The sequence below is a fragment of the Gossypium raimondii genome, chromosome 11, assembly GCF_025698545.1.
Source record: "Gossypium raimondii isolate GPD5lz chromosome 11, ASM2569854v1, whole genome shotgun sequence".
NCBI lineage: Eukaryota > Viridiplantae > Streptophyta > Magnoliopsida > Malvales > Malvaceae > Gossypium > Gossypium raimondii.
In genome coordinates, this window is record NC_068575.1 from 220610 (window position 1) to 233841 (window position 13232).

The 13232-nt window shown below is 30.7% G+C and overlaps 2 protein-coding genes across 3 annotated transcripts; both read right to left on the reverse strand.

The window, feature by feature from the left end:
* Positions 1-1798: 1798 nt before the first annotated feature.
* Positions 1799-4091, reverse strand: LOC105761820 (hypothetical protein). The gene is made up of 2 exons (XM_012579759.2): positions 3317-4091; positions 1799-2068 (listed from the first exon to the last, which is right to left on the reverse strand). The coding sequence occupies exons 1-2, from the start codon at positions 3910-3912 to the stop codon at positions 2062-2064; spliced, it is 603 nt and encodes a 200-aa protein (XP_012435213.1). The 5' UTR covers positions 3913-4091; the 3' UTR covers positions 1799-2061.
* A 2535-nt stretch (positions 4092-6626) lies between these two features.
* LOC105761818 (50S ribosomal protein L15, chloroplastic) lies at positions 6627-9083 on the reverse strand. 2 transcript variants are annotated; one of them, XM_012579757.2, is made up of 5 exons: positions 8875-9083; positions 8407-8761; positions 7570-7721; positions 7287-7377; positions 6627-7182 (listed from the first exon to the last, which is right to left on the reverse strand). In XM_012579757.2, exons 1-5 carry the CDS (start codon positions 8944-8946, stop codon positions 7052-7054), a joined length of 801 nt encoding a protein of 266 aa, XP_012435211.1. In that variant the 5' UTR covers positions 8947-9083; the 3' UTR covers positions 6627-7051. The 2 variants fall into 2 exon arrangements, with proteins under 2 accessions (XP_012435211.1, XP_012435210.1); XM_012579756.2 differs by lacking the exon at positions 7287-7377 and having other exon boundaries at positions 8875-9073.
* Positions 9084-13232: the final 4149 nt, after the last annotated feature.

Below are 13232 nucleotides of genomic sequence, written 5' to 3' on the forward strand. Positions count from 1 at the left end.
GCTTTTACTACTAAAATTATATATGTGGAAATTAAAAATCTTGTTATTTTATATCCAATTAGAAACTTACACGTGTTTATCATAGAATTGTAAAGGGATTAATTTAAGTAAATTTTTAAAATGTTACAAAATAGTCATTAAATTATTTAAAAGTTTTAATTTAAATCATTGAATTATTCGAAAATTTTTATTTAAGTCGTCGGATTGTTAAGTTGTTGTTTTTTTATAAAGCTGGCCAGCAAGTTTCCAGTGATGATTTAACAATTGGTACGGTGGATCGATATCCATTAACAAATAGAAGAACATATCTTAGCTTCAAGTCAATCTTAAGGTCGGAAAAAAAGTTATTTGGATTATGGTTCACAAATTCGTGATATTTAAAGATATTCCATGAAGAAAATTGAACTGCGGAAGAGAAGGAGAATGAAATCTTTCAATTCGTATAGAAAATGCGAATAGAGAAAGTCATAGTGTTTTTAATAGCTCGATGATATAAATAAAACCTTCCGAACAATTAAGTGATAATTTTGTAACTTTTTGAAGTTGAGTGACTGAAATGTAACAAATTTGTAACCTTGAATGTAGTTTACCTATTAATTTATAGGGTGCAATACACATTAAACCCTTATACTTTTAGATATTTGAAATATAATCCTTATATTTTTAGAATTTAAAATACAAATTCAATTATTAACACTATTAAAATTATTATACTAAATCATTTTCAAACTTACTAACAGTAATATATGATTAGAGGCTTTTATCATGTATGAAATTAGTTTATCTGAACTTATACCTTTCTTAATGAAAATTTTAAACAAATATTTTAATATTTACATCACACAATTCTATATTTAAGTTTCAAAAACTATAAAATTAAATTTTTAAAAATACTTAAGTTTGTTCCTTAAATATTAAAGTTCTAACTTATATTTATATTTAAACTGATTGAGTTTTAGCTCAATTGGTGTTGGCATTATTGTTAGTGCAAGAGAATGTGAGTTCGAATGCTTTGAAATGTATTTTCTTCTTATTTAAGGGTTAAAAAGTATATGATACGAATCTATTGAACCCTATACATATAACATGTCACATGTAATTAGCTTAATATTCCATCAACCATATCAATTTTTAACAATAAAATGTATAAAAATTTGATAAAAATCATTTTGATCTTTGATCTAACGTGTATAAATTATTTTAGTTATTTTTGAATAAATACAATCTAACTCTAAATACAAAACCTCTATAATACATTTACCTATAACATGTCTGCAAGATAAGTTTAAGGTGAGCTTTAATCTTTTATAATCCAACAATACATTATTCAATTATACAAATTATCAGAAATCTCCTAAAGATTTTATGTAATTACACAAAACATTACTTAATTATGGAAAGCTCAAGAAACTCTTTTAGAATTTTCAAACATATATATATATATATATAAAAGAGAGACTATTTTATGCTACATTTCTAGCTATTTATATTTTATAAAATATCGTGTCCAATACATATTTCAGCATAAATATGAGAATATGAACCAATTGAGTCTTAACTCGATTGGCATAGGCATTGTTGTCAATACAAGAGAACCTAAATTTGAATGTGCTGAAACACATTATACTCCTATTTATGGATTGGGAGAAGCTATGGATAGTTCTAGACTCTAGGCATTATGTCAAAAAGAGCAGATATAATCAAAACCTATAGTGAGATTATTAAATATATATATAGAATATGAACCTCCAACAATATTCCAAATAATGCAAATCTTAAAAAAAAAAAAAATTACCCGTATTGGAAACATATTCATAGACCACATTTATATCTAACTTCCAAGTAACATAGGTAAATAACAGATTATAGTAAACTCATAAATGAAAATTAAAATTTAAAAGAAGAACTGCTTGAAAATAATTAGGTCTCCTCATACAAAGGAAAACATGTTCTGTTCTGTTGTGTTCTGTTCAATCTTTTAACTGAGTGAGCCATTGAGTGATGGCCTTCCCCCTATTGAAACCCGAAACCCCCCAGAGAAAAAGGACGGAAACTTCGAGTCTAGATCCTGCCAAGTTCAAATGGAGAAAAGAAAATGAATCGATATGACATTCATTCACTGCAAATTGCTAATAGAACGTTACTATGAGGACTGAAATGGGAGACAATAGCAAACTTACAACTACACACTCGAATGTGAGTAAACGTGCCGTGAACATAGACATCATTTTTCGATACTTATTGGCATACTACAAGTACGGACATGGTTTAAACCAAACTAAAATCGAACTAGTTGATATAAAAAATAGACCCTCTGTTTCCTAAGGTCCAAGAACTGATATGGGAACCTAAGATGATTTCAGGAATATATACCTAGTTTTGTGATACTTACCAACAAAGTACGAGAACAGACATAGTTTAAACCAAACTAAGGTCGAACAAGCCGATCTCGAAACAACATTAAATAAACCCGACCCTCTGTTTCTTCATTCAAAACTTCAAGAATAAGACATCATACACTAATTATGCAATCATGTGAGATGAAATTAATTAAACTTTTTATTTTTGAGCTATAATTAAAACAAATACACGAAATGACACGAAAACATACGGTAGACACCTTCATTGTGAATACTAGCATGAAAAGAAAAAGGTTCAATTCATCATGGCAAGTGACTCATATCATTCCATAACCAGCAGCAAGTTCACTCTCAGTATAGTTAAAATGAGGTTAAATTCTGCTATTAGTCCCTATACAATGCATAAATTGTATATCTAGTGCCTATCCTTTTCGGATTTTGATACTTTAATTTGATCATTTTTAGTCCATGTATAGACCAAATGGTAGCTATTAAATTCGCTAAGTTCTACTATTTCCAAAATCTTAGGTGGCAAATATATTATCACATTAGTAATGAGTAATGACATACCAACTTTCTATTTCCATATATTACTAAAAACAGCAGTTAATGGATATAATGGTTAGTATAAGAACTAGGAATGATCAAATTGAACATCGTCATAGCAACAATGAGTCAATGAGTTTAATTGCTACCATTTGAGTCAAGACTGGAATTTTAAAATTCAAAAAGTACAAGGGCTTAATCGACAACTAGCACATAGCACAAGGAGTAACAGCAGAATTTGACCTTATAATTTCATGAATTCCCAAATCTGATACTTGATCAAAAACCCATTTCTAAAGGTTATACAAACACACATGCATAGCAAGGAAAATCACAAACCAAAAAAACAAAAAAATATCATAAATGGTAACAAAATTCTATTAAGAAAAAGCATTTAATTTTATACAAACCTTGGAGACCCAGCATTGATATTCCTATGAAGAATCCGACCCGAACCCGAATCGGCACCTCCATCAATCAACTCCCTCAACCCTAAATTCCCAATTTTCTCCTCTTCCTCCTCCTCCTTTTCGGCCTCCTTTTCTTTCTCTTCATTAACAACAGTCTTCCCTTGCAATCTCTCAAAGTAATTCCCGTAAATATATTCGGGACTATACCCATTCTCTTCATCAAACAACATTATATGACCATGCCACTCCCATACTCTATAATCCGACCCATTCTCCTGGTGAAAAGTGATGCAAATATGATGGTCATTGATGTTAACAGCTTGACCGGAGTTAGGTTTCAAAGGGTCGGTTTTACCCGACAAGATGACCCGAATGATCTCTTTTTCGAGCTTGGATTCTTCCTTGGCGAGTTGGGTTTTGTCGGCATCGTCGGAATCGGAGTCCGATAAGTTGGCGGCGTCGAGGAGAAGGTCTTCGAGGGATTGGGTGAGGAAAGAATTTGTTATGGTATTGGGTGGGGGGCGGATTTGAAGCCTTCCCATTAGGGTTTGCAGTAAAAGGTTATCGAAATTGTTGGTGTTGGTGAAAGAGCTCATCGTTTTATTTTTTTTCTTCGTTTCCGTTTAGGATTTTTGCTGAGGAATTTGGATTAGGGTTTTGGAGAAAAGAGGGTTTAGGGTTTTTGTGGGGCTGAGAAGAAGGGGTTTGGTGGAGATTTTTTTCAGGGATTGGTACGGTTTTCTGTGGGTGTTCTTTTTTTCTGTGGTTTCGATTTTCTGTTAAGTAACTGAGGATTGAAATTTTAAGATTTACTAAAAAAGGGTAAATTATTAAAATAATTACTTTTTTTTTGCTTCAGTTTATATTTTAGTCACTTATGTTTAAAATGTTATGTTTTAGTCACTTACGTTATCGTTTTGTTACGAAATGATAACGTAAGTGACTAAAACATAACATTTCAAACATAAATGACTAAAATATAACCTGAGGCAAACAAAAGTGACTATTTTGGTAGTTTACCCAATCAATTATTTAATTCTTAAATTATGATTTTTCGCTTTTATCACCCAACTATAAAAAGTTATAAAATAGTCACTTAACTATTCGATTTTATCTTTTTGGTTAACAGTTGGTTAACGTGAAAATGGAAAACTAAAAATCTAAGATAGCTAGTTAAACAAAAAAAACTAATAGTTGGGTAATCATTTTATAATTTTGGATATTTTATTTTTTAAATAGATGATTTATTTTTAAAATAAAAATATTATGAAAATCCAATAATCAAACTAAATCGTACCAAATCAGATTATCATAAAAGGTTCAAAAATATATAAAAATTTAATCAAACTAAACCGAACTCAACCATAGGTTGAGTTCGTTAAACTGATTTTCTTGTATCTTCTCTTCTTTTGAGTTTTTGGATAAGATTTTACTAGATGTGTCAATTATGATTTGAATGCAATCTAACCCAATTCGATTTGATCATTAAAAGTTAACAATCCAACGCGATTCAACCCAAACTTGAATTACCAAAAAAAAAAAAGGAAAAAATAATGTATAGTGACTCAAAATCAATTCCACCCACTCATTTGACAAGTTTAAAAATGTTTGTTGGTGTATTTTAATAAAAGCAATTAATGAGTTTACTTGACAAATTTAATATATATTTAAGATTTTTTAAGCAAATGTTAATTTTAGTGAAACTTCTACCTTTTAATTTGTATACAAGTTAGCAAGATGTGCTAGGTGATTCAACTCAATCATTAAATAATAGACTTAACTTACTCGTGCTAATCGTATTTGTTATTTCGAGTTTTGTCTTATGCTTATAATTCACTAAAAGAATAATCTTAACTTATTATAGACACTTATACCAAATTAACTATCATACCCTACTTGGTTGAACCAACTTAACTTATTAATGTAACTACCTCATTTACACCCTTAATTCGGTACATTTTACTTTATATATTATACGATTTTAAGATATTCATGTACAAGGATAAAGTTAGAAATTTTTTAGAGATCCGAAATTAAATTGTAATTTTTACGATAACAAAAATACAATTTCACCAATAATTTTTAAGGGTTAAATCAAATTTTGATCATTTTTAAGAAGCTAGAGTACAATTTTATCTTTACTAATTTAAAATTTTTATTTAAAGAACCTAAATAGAATTTTTTTCATTTTAGGGGGCAATGGTAGGGGTGTGCATAATTCGGGTAAAACCGAAAAAATTCGGTTAACCGACCGAATTCGGTTAATCGGTCGGTTAACCGAATTTTTTCGGTCGGGGGTCGGTTAATTTTTTTATGATTTTTCGGTTAACGGTTAATTCGGTTCGAAACCGGTCGGTTAACCGAAAATTTTCGTTAACCGAAAAAATTAATAAATAAAATTATCCAACCCAACCCAAACTCAATTACCCAACCCAATAAAACTAAAACTAAAGTTTACCCAATTACCCAATCCAATAAAACTAAAACTAAAAGACAACCCAATTTACTAAAGTCTAAAACCCAATTTACTTTAATAATTTATAAATTTTTAAATTTTAAAATAAAAATAAAAAATTCGGTAATTCGGTATTTTTCAGAATTCGTTAATTCGGTTAATTCGGTAATTCCGTAATTGGTAATTTTAACCAAAAATAAAAATACATAATTTTCGGTTAATTTGGTTAACCGACCTTATTAACCGAAAAAATTTCGGTTCGGTTAAATTTTTTTAAAAAAAAATCGGTTCGGTTAAAGGTTAAAATTTTTGGAAGGTCGGTTAATTCGGTTATAGTAATTTCGGGTCGGTTAACCGGTCGGTTAACCGAATGAACACCCCTAGGCAATGGCACCTAGCTACACCCTGTTCATGTATTCATATTATTATTTCGATAATAGATTAAAGTACTTGAGAGGTCCTAATATTATACGGACCTGATCAAATTAGTCCATTTATTATTAAATGGATCTATACTATTAAAAATTCTAAATTGTAACAAAATTAACATTTACTGTATAAAAATTGTCTTAAAAATTTATTTTTTTCCAGTTGCAATTCAATTCCAAACAAAAGATTTCATTTACGAATCATAAAAACTTTAAAAACATTAACTCTATTCCAAATTTTTAAATGGTAAATATTAACCCTATTCCAAATTAGTGTTATTTAATTTTTTTTTAATAGTAAAGGGAATAAATTGAACCAATTAGTAATAAAAGGACTAATTTAAACAGCTCCATAGAATAAAGGGACCTCTCATGTATTCACCCTTATAGGGTATCCAAAATTATCTAATCTAAATTTTCACAAATATGGAGTCAACCAATGCATAATCATATAAACAATAAACAATCATTTCAAACTTAGTGTGAGTTTCGATGAGTGGTACGGTGCGTTTAAATTACTTTTTGTCTCAATGCTACAGTATCTAACCTCACCACCATCCGCACATAAACGAACCACTCATTTCAAACCTAGGAAATGAAGATGTTTAATTTCTAGTAACCATGAAAATGACACAATGAACAGGGTTTCCTTGAATGTTGAACCTTTCATCCGTACAATCCGGTAAGTCCTATCCATTAGTCGACAACCGGTGTTTTGTATTTTGGGTCTAAACGAACGAATCGATACATACCATTCATGCAGAAGTCGACTCAGTTTCTGCTGCAGATGCTGCAGCCCGCTTCTTGGCGAAGTATTCATTGGCTCGCGCGAGGTTCTTTGCAACCGATGGCTTAACCCACTTCTTCCGGCCAGGCAATACAGTCAGCGAGGAACCAGCTGCCTCGAGCTTTTCCTTGGCAGATGCCGAGAACGCACGGGCCTTGAAGTTCAGTTTTACGTTCAGCTCCCCGTCGCCAAGAATCTAATAGAACACGATGCATAGTCAAATAACAATGAACCCTTTCAGTTTATAAACAACATTATGGCCATTTATACTGTTTTGACAGAGAATATTCAAGAAATCACCAAAGAAACACAGGACATGCGAATACAACAGGGTACACCATGCGTGCAGGGGACGTAAAAGAAAACCGACGCGATACAAGCATATCAAGCCCTGAAATTAGAAGATACATCTTCTTTGAGATAGATTGCTTCGATTGCACAGTTATTTCCGATATTAATCGAGACTCAAGAACGAAGAACGATACTCGATTTATCAAGAGAACATTTTTTTCTTATAGGGCTATCAAACTTACACATGAACTTAAATGCTCGGCCTAATCCCTAAATCTGAGATCATACGTACCTTTAAAGGGAGCTTTCTGTCTCTTCCAGATGGATTAATCAAACCCCTTTTCGTCAAAGTCTCCAACGACACCTCGTCGCCGTCTCGAAATCCTGCTGTTTCTATGTCTTTCAAGTTAACCGGAATGTATTTAGGCAATCCCGCATGCATACCTGGTCCGAGAAACGACAATGGAAGAATCGAATTGTCAGTAAGATCCTTGAACAGTTTACGAAATATTCTAATCGAATCCTCAAAGTATAAGTATTAATATGTTAATTAATGTCAAAGCTAGCGGCGAGACAGAGAGAAGAACTTGATTAATACAATACCGATTCAATTAAAAACTTGTTGAACTTTGCACCAATTTAGAATCAGGATTATATAGCTTAGGTACTTTTTGTGCAATTAAACCTATACTTTGTCCCACAGATTGCAATTAACCAACAAATTTCTTAATTCCAACCCCAATAACCACAATCTCAAAATAGGGTTGTATTCTAGACGAAAACTCGAAATTTGGAGCTAGATACTTAGCTTAAATTTGATCAAATATTTGATTTTAAGTACGAGATTAATTCGAGTATGTTCGATAATTAAGTTTAGAATTAATAGTATATATTAAAAGCAATATCATAATTTAATAATATAAAAATATGAAAAAGTTAAGTAAAACTTATAAATTATTTGTGTCTAAATATTACTAAGCTCGAATTGAACTTAACCGACAGTTTTGAGTTGCTCAATCTCAGCTCGATAATTACCAATTTAAATTTGAATTTTTTTCGAGTGAAACTCGAGCACCAATATCTTATTTATATCCAGAAAGCAATTGAAGTTAGAAAACAAAAGACTTACCTCCAGCAATGCCTCTCAATTTAGGGATGCGCCTATAAAGCGGCATTTGACCACCTTCGAACCCTTTCCTAACACCTGGTCCAGACCGTGATTTTTGACCCCTCATCCCGAACCCACAGCTACCACCTTGTCCGGCCGATATTCCTCTCCCTTTCCGCTTCCCTTTCTTCCTTGACCCAGGTTGTGGTCCGAGGTTATCCAACCGGAACCGGACATTAGAAACCTGAACCGGAACTTGAGTACTTTTCACCGCTTGATTCACCACGACTAAACACCTCGTCTCTTGTTCAGGCCTTTGCCTGGTTCTGATTGGGATAATGTGAAGTGAATTCGGCCTTAAATTCCTCGAATTTCCCTGCAATCGAAATGAAAAAAAGAAGCAGATTCGATGATAAATTAGCCATGCATGTCGTGTGTGTGTGTGTGTGTGTGTTAATGAGAGAGTTTAAGAGCATTAGGGAAGTGAACCTTGAAAATGGAATGAAGGGAAATTGAAGCTGAGATATTAGGGTTTAGAGAGATTGAGAGCATGGCTGCCATTGCCAGCGGATGATTTTGCTCATTGGATAAAGTTTGATAGTCAAAACCGTAATAAACTTCTGCTCTCTCATCCGAAATGAACGGCTACGATTATCACTACGGCTGCCCAAGGATCAGGAAGCTCGCCTAGCACGACATGGATATGGTTGCAGCAATGATTTTTTTTATTATTTCAAATTAATTCTACTAGAATTCGATTTAAGTAATAAAAATATTTTTAAAAATTTTAAATATACTTAAAATATTTTTTTATTTACTTATTTCCGTACAAGTATAAGATCACGATTCTTAATATTTATTTTTTATATAATGCTTAAAATCATTTGTAATTTCTCTTAACCCTTAAATAAAAAAATAGCTTTTTTACTCCAATAATAAAAATAATAATAATTAAATATCAAAATGAATTACCCTACAAATTAATTACCGTAATTGGTCATTTGTTATAGTATTATTCGATGCTGCCTGACTAGTTGGCAACACCACGTGGGTTTTAAAGAAAAAAGAAGAATTATCGGTGATGACACCAAACTAAAATATAATTTATTGATTATATTTATTATGTTATAAAATAATTATTTTAGCTTAGGTGGTAGAATGTGTGATTTTTAATTATGTAGTTGTGGGTTCATATTTATTTTTGTAGGAATCAAACCCAAGAAACGTAGTTAAAAACCACACATCCTACCAATTGAACTCAAACATTTATTATATAATATGATAAATATAATAACTAATTATATTGTAGTCCGGTGCCGTCAATGTATCAGGCGGATAATACTTCGTTGTTTGAAAATAACTCGACCAACAATAATTTAGGCCACTTATTGTTTTAGATTATGAAGATGACAACTCATTGGAGTTGGACAACCATGGCCAGAGGTTGAGGTGCTCATAGCTATTTTTACGGAGGTGAATGTATTTCACGCGTACTTTTATTATAGGGATTTGATAAAATTAATTATTGTACTATTAAATGAATTAATTTAGTCCTTATATTATTAAAAAGAAGTGTATAAATCTAATTTTTTATTGAATTTAAAATTTATTATATAAAAAATATCTTAAAAATTATTTTTTAATTACAATTCAATTTCAAATAAACGATTTATTTACAAAATTATAAAACTTTAAAAATATTATTTATGTTAAATAGTAAATATATTTTTTAATTCCATGTATGGGCTATAGTTTGAAACTTGTTCAATCTAAATATGGGTATTAAATTTGTCTTATAGATATCGTGTTTGTAAATAATTAATTTAAGTCCATTTAGATTAGACCTGTTCATGGGTTGGGTCACTCGTCTCGGCTCGAAGGCCTGTCCAAAATGTGGGAGGGTTCGGGCAAAAATATAGGCCCGAAAATTTGGCTTGGTCAAAAAAGTAAAGCCCATTTAAAAAAAGGGTTGGGCCTCGAGTAAGGCATTTTTGGCCCGGCCTAAATTCACTAAAGGACAAAAAAATCTATTTTTTTCAATGTTATTTTCTTATTGTTTTCTCCCTCTTTTTTTTTTGCGTTTTTCTAGATCATTTTGTGTATTATATATAAAAAAATCAAATAAAAATTAATCTAAAAAAATTAAATATGGGCGGGTTGAATCCGAGTTCACCTTTCTTAAATTGGATTAGACTTGGGCAAAAAATAAACTTACTTTCGAACTGAATTGGACTCAAACTTATAAAATTGGTCTAAATGCATTGCATAGACGAAGTAGGGCCACGAGCAACTTTAATCACAAGTAACATTAATATGCATAAACTAATGGACGATTGGTTTAAAATATATAAAATGACGATACAATTTAATGGATGTTTAGTTTAAAATAGCATGTAAATTGGACATTGAGGGAAACACGTCCTCTAGTTACGTAATTAATGATATTGTTAGTATTTTTGTCAAAATTTATTATTAATGTACTTAGTAACAGATCTTGACATTAAGTTTGAAAGGATAGAAATTTTTTTAATTTTAGGGATTTAATGAGAATTTTCAAAATATTGATAGGATTAATTAAATATTTTTAAAAAATTTAAGAATTAATAAAAATTTTCAAAATTTTTGAGGAGTCAAATTAAAATTTTTAAAATTATTTAAGGGTGAAATAAAATTATCGAAAAATTTGGAGAAAGGTTAATAACCATCCGCCCTCGGATTTTCTACGATTTTAAAAGTATTTTTTAACCCAAAAGCATTTTCGAAGTGCAATGATGAACAAAGCAATCTATTTAAATGTGTGAAAACTAGTTCACTTTAACTTGCAACTAATATATATATGCAAACTTTAATGGATGTTTGGTTTAAAATTACGATAAATTATTAAAATAGTCATTTTTGTTCATCTTAAGTTACACTTTAGTAATTTATGTTTGAAATATTATGTTGCGTTGTAACATTATAGTCATTGAGCCGTTAATTGCCTTTAACGGTGTAATAGTAAGCTGACGTGACACATTAAACTACCATTTCAAACAAAAATTATAGGTTAATTTATATAACCGATCCCCATATTTTTCGTTTTAAGCAATTTAATTTTTTTCTTTTATGTTCTTTTAATTTTTTAATTTTTTATTATTTATTTTTCATTCTCTTCTGCTTCTCTATCTTTTTTCATCCATTCTCCGTTTCTTTTAATGTAATTTTTATATGTTTGCCGCTTGCTAAAACTAGTCCCTATACTTTTATTTTTTCGAACAATTTAATTTTTCGAGTGAGGCAAGCTTGTGGACTAATTTTAACAAATGAAAATATAGAAAAACTACGTTAAAAGAAAAGAATAAGGAAAAATAGAGGAGAATGAGAAGTTAATGAAAAAATAAAAAAGAATATAAAAGAAAAATTAAATTGCTCAAAATGAAAAATATATAGGGACCAATTGTAGAATTTAACCTAAAATTTTTGTTTGAAATAGTGATTTAACGTGCATGTTAGCTTCGTTATACGCTTAACGGTAATTAACGCCTCAATAACTAAAATATTACAACACAATAACATAAATAACTAAAACGTAAAATTTCAAATATAAATAACTAAAATGTAATCTGAGACAAACAAAAGTAACTATTTTGATAGTTTATCTTTAAAATTATATGACAATGACCATACAAATTAATGGATGTTTGGTTTTAAATAACACGTAAATTGGACATAGAGAAAAAACATGTCCCGTAGTCATGTAACTATTGACATAGTATTTTTGTCCAAAATTATCATCAATTTATTTAGTGATGGATTTTGACATTAAATTTAGAATAAAGTAAACTAGATGTTTTAAAATTTAATGAAATTTTTCAAAATTTTTAATAAATTTAATAGAAAAATAAAAATTTTGAAAGGTTAATGAGAATTTTCAAATAATAATTTTTTTTAAATTTTAGCTTAGGCCATAACGATTACCTACCTCTAAATGTAGCTATCAAATCATATCCACCCCTAATAGCAAATAGGGGTAGATCCAAAGTGGTGGAATAAGAATCTTGTGGCTTATTAATTGAGTGTTTAATTTTTTTGAGGATTATCCCAAGTTTAAATTACCGTTGTACTAAAAAAAAAGTGGTAGGTTAAGGTGTAACGAGCCACTAATTTCATAAGCTACTCGAGCTCGACTCAAAAAAATTTGAACTCAATTCGGTAATTATCTAGCTAAGCTCGAGCTGTCGATCGAATGAATACGAGCTTAATAATACTTGACTCGAATGACTCATGAGCCTTATTGAGATATTCATATTTATATATTACTAAATTATGTTGTTGCCTTAATATGTTATTAGCCATAAGCTTAAATATCGAGCCAAACTCGAGTTAGAGATTAAGTACAAAGAACCAGTAAACGAGCTTAATTTAGCTTGAACATTAGTAGCTCAATTATATCTTGAGCTTAAAAATAGATGTTTGATTTAAACTCAATCCAAATATCGTGCTTCAAATTTCGAGTCAAGCTCGAGCCTGACGGTATTCGAGCTCAACTTGATTGCATCCCTAGGTGGGCAAACTCTTTTACCATCAGATTGACTAGTAGTGCCACGGTAGCACAAACTAACAATGTTAGTATGGAGATACCAACCTAGTTGACAAAATACAAGTTCAATAATAAACTAATTAAAAAAAAGGGACAAACTAAGTACAAATGGATAGGTTCACGGTAGAGGTGCTCATGGGCTAGGCCGGGCCGGGCCCAGAAAAAAGTTTGGCCCGGGTCCTAGGCCCGAGCCAGGCCCGGCCCGAAAAAAATTCATAAGCCCGGCCCGGCCCAGCCCGTTTTTAAATAAATACCAAAAATTTATTTT